General features: G+C 52.8%; 1 protein-coding gene across 1 annotated transcript; it reads left to right on the forward strand.

Moving 5' to 3' along the window:
* Window positions 1–2,570: 2,570 nt before the first annotated feature.
* On the forward strand, window positions 2,571–8,207 carry PRAM1 (PML-RARA regulated adaptor molecule 1). Its single transcript, XM_066566613.1, has 9 exons — window positions 2,571–3,108; window positions 4,604–4,676; window positions 5,046–5,158; window positions 5,460–5,514; window positions 5,799–5,892; window positions 6,170–6,332; window positions 6,887–6,920; window positions 7,486–7,520; window positions 7,976–8,207. The coding sequence occupies exons 1-9, from the start codon at window positions 2,571–2,573 to the stop codon at window positions 7,978–7,980; spliced, it is 1,110 nt and encodes a 369-aa protein (XP_066422710.1). The 3' UTR covers window positions 7,981–8,207.
* Window positions 8,208–8,451: the final 244 nt, after the last annotated feature.

Genomic DNA, 8,451 nt, shown 5'->3' on the forward strand with positions numbered 1-8,451 from the left:
AGCTGTTAGGAAAGAGCTGCTGGTTTCAAGGGAGGGCACCTCAGAGAGGCTTGTCCAGAATGCTTCAGGTGGTCTTCAGCAAGGAGGTGAGCACACAGGAAAGCATCCACTGATGGAAGATGGTGAGTAACAACCAGACCTGGGCTAGAATGGAGATGGGGATGGCACACTGGGAGCCATACGTCCTGGTTGTAAGGGTTTTGGGGATGGATCTGGCCAACAAAAAAACCTCACTCCTCCTGAAAGGCAAAGTCCTTCTGTACGTCTGAGCGGGATGGAGCTTCAAAGGTCTCTGAGCAGTTTCTGAGCTCAGAGGAAGGTTTGCTGGGTGAACTTAGGCTGAATATAAACATCTGTGAAAGGAGGAGGCCACACTCCCACCAAGTCCAGGAGAGCCCCCACGAGCACAAAATGGATTGGAAAACCTGGAACTGATCACAGTGATGGCAGTGCTGTACATCCAAGGCTTTGAACAAGTCCCAGCTCATGGAACAGGCCCAAAAATGATCATTACAAACCACCAAATCATTCAGGTGTCAAAAATCCCAACAGCATGTTTGGGAATCTGGAAAACATTGATTTTTCACTAATTTGAGTGAAAGCCCCAGTGCTGGTATACAGGAAATGACATATTCATGCTGCTTCAGCACTGCTTATACCAAGTGCTGCATTTGAGGATTTACCAGGAAAACTGGGGTGTTTGCCTGGGGAATTTGCACTTTTGTAAGTCTGTGTATATACAGTTGATCAGTTATGTCTAAAAATATTGCATCAGCTTCTTTCCAAATCAGCCTTTCCCTTTTTTTAATTTTTTCCCTGAAAATAAAAATTATGCAATCACAAACCCAAACTGAAATCCTAGAAGGATAAAAACTCCCAAATCAAAGCGTACAGCTCCAGCGAGGCAGCCAGCTCCAGTGCAAAGGGACATTGTGGTGTGGGGACAGGGGCATGGGAGAAAGATGGAGAGGGTAAGGTGATCCCTCCCCTCTCACAACGTCCATCTGAGAAGATCAGGAAAAATGTAGCCCCATCCCGTAGCTTTGTGCCATACCTCCAACCTGGCAGTCTTTTTGCAGGAGCCGTTCACAGCCTCCTCCTGGCAGCATTTCTCTGGAGGCTCTAGAGAAAGGTGAATTTTGGTCACTGAGGAAGCTAAAGACAGCTCTGTGCTGGAGCAGATGTGTGCTGGTTGTGTGTGCACAGTGTGAACCACACAGGAAAGACACATGGCAGAGAAGTAGGGCAGTCTGCCGCCTCTTGGCCTTGTTCTGTCTGCACGCAGCCTTTGGTGGGTGAGTCCCAGCAGTGCCATCCCTGCTTTTCCTCCAGGGAGTGATCCAATGGTCCTGGGCAGTCTCTCCCACCAACTCATCCCGGAAAACAGGACCAGGGCAAGGCAGGTTGCTCCCATCTGATCCCTGGGAATCTCTGGATCTCAGATTCTGCCCTGAGGAGCTTTGCTACTACCATCCAGTCCTGTGGAATTGTTATCATTGGGAGGGGAAGGGTTAACAGTACCTTCTCGGTGGAGCCAGTGTCAGCTTACAAGTGGGTTGTGCAGGGTCCCGAGGGGTCTAAGCCAAGGTTTGAGGGGTGTTTCCCATCTCATGACTCACCAGAGGACCACCGGACACACTCCCGTGAGTGTGCAGCAAACCTTCTCGTGTTCAGCCTCGGCTGCGAATCCATCCCGGTCCTGGTTCTTCAGCCAACATCGGAGATCACCACTTGTAGTATTGTAGGGCGCCCCTGAGGTGAGGAATGATTGGCACCTGACTCCATTGATTCAGAATGCTGAATAATTGCTTTATTAAAACTATACTATATTACATTATACTATACTAGAATAAAGATAATATACTATAAAGAATATTAAAGAAAAACCCGTGACTGTCTGTAGACAGGACACAGCTTTGAGTGATTGGCCAAGGAAACATAACAATCCTCAGCAGAATCAATTGACAAATCCCTTCAGGTAAACAATCTTCCTAGTACATTCCACATGTGTAAAAACAACAGGAGCAGCAAGTAGAAATAAGAATTGTTTGCTCTTCTTCTCTCTGTGCTTCTCCAGGAGAAAACCCTGCAAGAGAGAATGATCTCTCTCTCTCTGTTCAGAGAATGTGAATGCCACACAGTCCCTCTGATTTGATGGTCCTTGGTTGTGGACAGAGGGTGGCTCAGACCAAAAGACTCCATGAAAGGTCTCCTGGATGCCCTTGTGGGGTTACCTGGTCCTAGTTTGATGCAGCCCCATGTTGTTTACTCAGATATATTCAAGACCTTTTTCAGCAAAGACCTTGTTTTGTGGAGAAGACTTAGTGTGAGACCATGTTGAAGGAGTACCACATTCCCCAGGGGGAATTTTGACTCATTTTCCTCCATGGTGTTTCAACTGGAACTGTTTTTCTTAATGGTTGCAGATGCCTCTGGAGGGGAGAGATGCCGTGGTGAGGCACCTTCGGGCAAAGTTCCAACAGAACAGGAAAGAACCTCCCAAGGTGGGTGGCTGGCCCGAGAGTCACCCTGCAGCCTCTCATGGACCAGAGCCAGGACAGACCTCTGCCATGGCCTCCAAGGGTCATCCTCCTCAGGAGGCCCCCTGGAGCAGGAGGGACGGCAGCAGGGCCTCTCCACCTGACAGTACAGGTCAGAGTCTGGGACAGCATTCACCTCATTCTGCCTGCGAGACCCCAGCGCCAACGGTGTGTCGGAAGAAGGGGACGGCTCCAGGTGCCAACTTCCACCCAGTGCCTGCAAAGCCGGGAGGAGATGTGTTGAACAAGAGGGTGGAAGCCAGCTCTGATCCTCCCCATAGGAAGCCAGCCCAGCAGACACGGCCACCTGGCAAAGACAAGAGGGCTCCAGTGGTTCTTGCCAAAGGTGCAGCTGCTGCAGCGCCCCTGCTCGCTGTGGGAAGCCCCCAGAGGATGGAGCACCCAGCTCTGCCCCGGAGGAAGCCTTTGCCACATGTTGGGGCACTGGGAGTGAAGCCAGGCAAGCCCCGGCGCCCTCCTGATGTGGATTTGGCAAAGTTCAGAGCAGCTGCACGTCCTGGGACATCCATCTGTCCTGCCACAGAACCACCAAGGAGTGCTCAGCTGGGTATGGCCAGGCACAGAAAAGCCCCTCAGGAAAGGGCACTGCTCATTCAGGAAGGAAAATCTCCCCAGTTACAGCCTGCAGCTCTTGGGGGATGGAAATACTGGGAGGGCTTATGGAGAGGTGGGGGTTTTTATTACCAAGGGGGCCTTTATAGGCAATAACATGAGGATGAGAATGAGAGAGAAGGAGGGCAGGTGAAGAAACAAAGTGCCCTGTCCCTGGCTGGGCACAAGTTTCCATCTCTGGAGTCTTTGTAGGAAGTTGGAGTATGTAACATGAGAGATATTGCCAAATTGGAGTGAGCCCAAGATGGCTGGGGACTGGAGCACATGGAGAGAGAAGGGCTGAGACCCAGACTTGTTCAGCTGGGAGGAGAGGGAAGAAGGGGAGATGTCACTGCCCACAGCTACCTAAGAGGGAGAAAATGGGGCCAGACTCTTCCCAGAGGTGCCCAAGGGCAGGCCTGGGGTGATGGGCAGGAGCAGCAGGGGAGGTGCCAGTCAGACACTGCCCCAGCACGCTCCACAGTGGCCTTCCAGAGCCAGGCTGCTGTGGTGGTTTCTCACAGTTGCTCTTCTGCTAATCCACACCACAGGTGATGAAAGCTGTTTCAAATACCATTTCTTGCTCAGTTTCTCTAACCATGAGAGTAGACTTCCCTTCCTTTCCTTAAGAGAACTGAAAAATTGAGCTGGTCTATGTTTTAATTATAAGGTGTTATCAGGGCTGGCCATGCTGTTGTGCTGGGAGATTCTCACATGACTGGCTACAAGTATTTATTTGTCTCATGGGTCCTGTGGCAAGCTGCAACATCTAGAACCACAACTTGCCTTGATTTGATCATTTTTGTTTATTTTTAGGGCAATCTTATGATTTTTAGGGCCAAGTATCTGATTGTGTATTACTTGGTACTGTAAACCAGCAGAGATTTGATGTTGTACCCAAGTCTTTGTGCCCATTTTTGGTTGGGCTGGTCGACCAGGCTGGAGACAGGGCTTGTGACACAAATAAGGGCTTGTTAGCAGGGGTGTGGTCATGCTGGCAATCCTAAAAGGGGCAGCAGTATGTTCTGACTGATGATGCTCCTGAGCATGTGGACATATCCAGGACTTGCCCTGACTCTGGTACATATCTGAAATTTAGGGGTTTTCCATATTCATGATACCTGTTTTGGCCTCTTCCCCTCTCCTTCTATCATTTGTCCAGGAAGAAAGTAACATTAGAAATATGCAAACAGGAAAATACATAATCAGGGTCCTTCCTCAGTGATGAATCTGATGAGCTGTGCACTGGTGTGCTGGAAGAAAATCCCTGGATGAGCTATGGAGTAAAAAACTCCTTGCTCTATCAAGATGTGTAGTCAGTTTTATCTCCCCACCTCCTCCTGCACTAAATCCAGCCCAGAGTGGCTCTGACCTCAGGGTGGCTGATAGAGCTGAGGAGAAAATATGAAATAATCCTTCCCTGCTCCCTCCTGCTCTGTTGTTTGTCACAGGTCACCTGCAACCAGGCTGTGCTGCATCAGTGCCTGCACGGTTCCCACTGCAGGATGCTCCGAGTGGCACGGGGTAAGGACTGAGGCAGCACTGCTGTTCCAGGCTGTGCCAAGCCGCTGGGAAGGGCACAAGATGTGACAGCAAGAAGAAGTTTGGGTTTTCCTGCCTGCTGCTGGAGCCCAGGGTGTGGAAGCAGCTCCCACAGTGTGAAGTATGGCCATCCCTTGGGGCTGTGTTACCTCACTGTGGCCATTGCACCCTGCTGCCTGTCCACATCAGCTGTGTGAGGAGCTGCTGGCGCCGGGCACGGGAGCTGCTCTCCAGCTCTGGCCCAGAGCCAGGGCCAGTCCATGGCCAGCCCACCCTCCTCCTGGCAGCCCCAATTCTGCCCTCAGCCCCCACTGCAGCAGCACCTCCTAACCGTGCTCTGCCTCCCCGCAGGGATGAAGATGAGATATACGATGATGTTGAGCCTGTTGAGCTGGCCAGGAGAAGCCCAGGCCTTCTGCTGCCTTCTGTGTCCCAGCTGTCTGTGTGTCCCTGCCCCAGAGGAGGTGAGTACAGCAGGGGCTTGGATGCTGTTTGGGGTGAGACCTGCAGCTCTGAGAGCTGCGAGGCCCCAGTGAGCCGTGGGCAGCAGCAGGGTCTGTTCTAAGCCTGCTGCTCCCCCACACAGCAGGGCAGTGCCTTCCTCTTGGAATTGGGCACAGGAAGCCCTGATCCCCCCACACTTGGGGGCAAACTCAGGATTTGGTCCCAGGAGGAGACCTGCTGCTCTTTGTATCCTGCTTTGGCAAGTGTTTTCACCTCACAGCAGCCTCATGGCAGCACCTCTCCCCGGGTTTGGTTTTACAGGTGGAAATGCTGGCCGAGCCTCTAACAGAGTTACCTTGCTGGCAGCTACACAGAGGTAATGGGGCTTTTTTACTCTTTCTAAGGGTCCGAAAATGGCCAGGGCTCCTTGCTGCTCTGACAAAGCTGCTGCTTTAATGGTCTCTGCTGGGCTTGCAATAGGAAGGTCTGTGGTGAAGAGCACAAGCTGCAGGCTGTACACCTTGGCCTGAGAGCCTCCACAGCCCCAGGGCCGGTGCAGGGAAATGCAATGGGGAGCAGCCAGCAGGGAGAGGGGGATGGGAGGGAGCAGAGCATGGGGTGGGGTAATCTGAACCTTCCCGTGGCTTTCAATGGCTGCAGAGAATCCCAGGTCTCCCAGAAGATGAAGACCATGACACTCAAGGCATGCAAGAAGGAAGAGAAGATGGACAGGGGGTTTCAGAAGAAATTCAAGGTGAGCAGCAGTGAATGATCACTTTTCCCTTTGAGCTTCTTCTCCCCTTCTGGGAAGGGTGCAGTGCAATGGCAGAAAGGAGCTGTGCTCCTCAGGGACCAGTGATACCCAGATCACACCCTGGCTTGTTCCCCCAGGTCACACCTGCCCCATTTCCCCAGATCAGACCAGTCCTACAGACTCTTTGGCCAGAGAGGAATCTGTTCTTTTTCAAGGAGGGAGAGCGGTCAGACCTGCCTGACTCAACTCCCCGTGGGCGCTGCTGTTTGTGTTTCAGTTCGAAGGCAGCATCAAGGTCCTGACTCAGATGATGGTCGACCCTGCAGCGACAGAGAAGAGGGGCGGAGCGAAGAACCTGCCACTGAGACCGGGAGAAATCCTTGATGTCATTCAGTTCACAAATCAGGAGCAAATCCTCTGTCGGAACAGCCAGAGGAGGTGTAAGTCTGGAGGGGGATGGGGCTCGCCCACAGCAGGGAGCACAGCACAGTTTTGGGAAGAAGCTTCTTCGTGCAAACATCCCCTGACAGACCTTCTGACAGATCTCCTCCACCTGTTAGACAGATCTGACAGGTACCCTGCTATCCCGAGAAGGTTCCCACTTTTCTCTGCACAAATATCCTGCTCTTCCTTCCACTCAGCAGCAGCATTTCTGCTGTGAGCGGGGCTTGTCCTTTCCCTCTGCTAAAAGCTTTTGCTGTCCTTGAAGCCTCCAGGTGGAATGGGCTGGAGATCACTCAGGCAGAGGGGAAGGGTTCAGGCTCTTCCCTGCCAGCTGCCATTCAGCCTGGCAGGCTCCTTCCTGACTCTGCCCCGAGCAGGTTCCTGCTGAGGCTCCAGCTGGGCTGCCCAGAGCTGGATTCCTCCTTGTCCCTGCTCTTTCTGGGAATGTGAGGTGTTGCTAAACCCCGGGCAGGGGCAGGTGCTGGGGTGATTCCTGCTCATGCCCTGGTTCCCAACACAACCTGACATGTTTTTCTCCACTCTGTTGCAGATGGCTACGTGCCCCGGGCCGTGATGCTGCCTCTGTGAGTATCCTTTCCCAGCCCCTTCATCTCCACTCCATCAGCTACAACAGCTGCTCCATGAGTGGCCAGTACCAAACTAGCCCTGGCTGACAACTCAAAGCTACCCAGCTCAGGCTGTGACCATAAGCCTAACACCAGCAGTTTCCCCTGGGGTGGAATCTGCCATTTCTGGTGTGAGGAGAGATTCTGTCACTGGGACACTGGAAGCACTCCCCAGGCTGTGGTCCCTCGTGTGGGACCTGCCCAGACACTGCTCAGAGGCTGCTGCTGGGACAGGAGCCTCTCTGCAGAGCTGGGTCTGCAGCTCCTGGCAGCCTGGGATGAAGCCACCATCCTGAGAGGGGCCAGAGTCATCTTAACCCCACTGCAGATGGTCCCAGCCATGCAGGGAGAGCACAGCACTGGGAGGGGGAAACAGGGCTGCAGGTGGACACCAGAGTCCACAGACAGGTCAGGAGGAGCTGAGACAGACCAGGCAGCAGGAGCTGACCCTTGCCTCGGGGTTGGGAGATGGTGGAACATGGGACACCACACTGCCCACAGCACCCTGTCTTTGTCCTTGCAGGGATACTGACATCTATGATGACGTTGAGATTTATGGTAGGTGCACAGAACTGCTGCCATACCCCTTCACTGGCCACAGTTACCACCACACCAAGCACCAGGATTCCCCTCCTCCTGACCCTTTGCTGTTTTGCTGCCTTCCCTCTCTCTCTTCCCTCTGTGTAATTCCTCTTCCTCTCCCTGAGGTATCCTTTACTTACTCACAGTTCCCTAAAAGTTTTCATGTTCCTCTGTTCCCAATTATTTGGACTTCTCTGCACCCTGTTCTCAGCTTGCTCCCTCCACTTGCTGCCAGCCCCATGGCTCCTTCAATGTCCTTTCAGGTGTCCCTGATCCCCCAGACAATTCAGACTTCCCTTTCCCAAGCAGTTGCTCTCTCCTGACATGCAAACTCCATCCCTGGCTGGCAGTTGGCTCTGAAGATGGAGCTGAATAGAGACAACTGTATTTCAGCTCTGCCCACAAGCACACACTTTGCTTAATCCTGGCAGGCTGAGCCAACCACGCTGAGGCCAAAGCACAAGACAGCACCACAGAGACCCCAAGGGCTGAAACATGAACAGCACCAGACACCAGGCTCCTTTTGGGAAGGAGCTCTGCTTCCTCTGAGACTGACTGCAAAACCACCGTGTCCCTGCCAGAACAGAACAGTAGCATGGCTGCTCAGCACGTGGGGCTGCACAGATCCTGTCCCATGGGGCAGGGGGCCCCTGATCCCCAAGTCACACCATCACTGTAGCTCTGTTTTGCCTGTGTAAAATATAGCCATGGTTGAAGAGGGTTTTATGGCCAGTTCAAGAGGGTTTTATGGCTGGTTGAGGGTTTTATGGCCCTTTTTTTGGGGGGGGGGGGGATGAGGTGGGGAGAGAGGGGTAAAATCAGGCCCATAAAGGTTTTATTATTTTCCCATTCCCAGAGCATCTTCAGCCTGAGACCCACCTGCCCTTTTGTTCTGCACCACACTCTG

This window comes from Molothrus aeneus, chromosome 27 (genome assembly GCF_037042795.1).
Source record: "Molothrus aeneus isolate 106 chromosome 27, BPBGC_Maene_1.0, whole genome shotgun sequence".
NCBI classification, from domain to species: Eukaryota; Metazoa; Chordata; class Aves; order Passeriformes; family Icteridae; genus Molothrus; species Molothrus aeneus.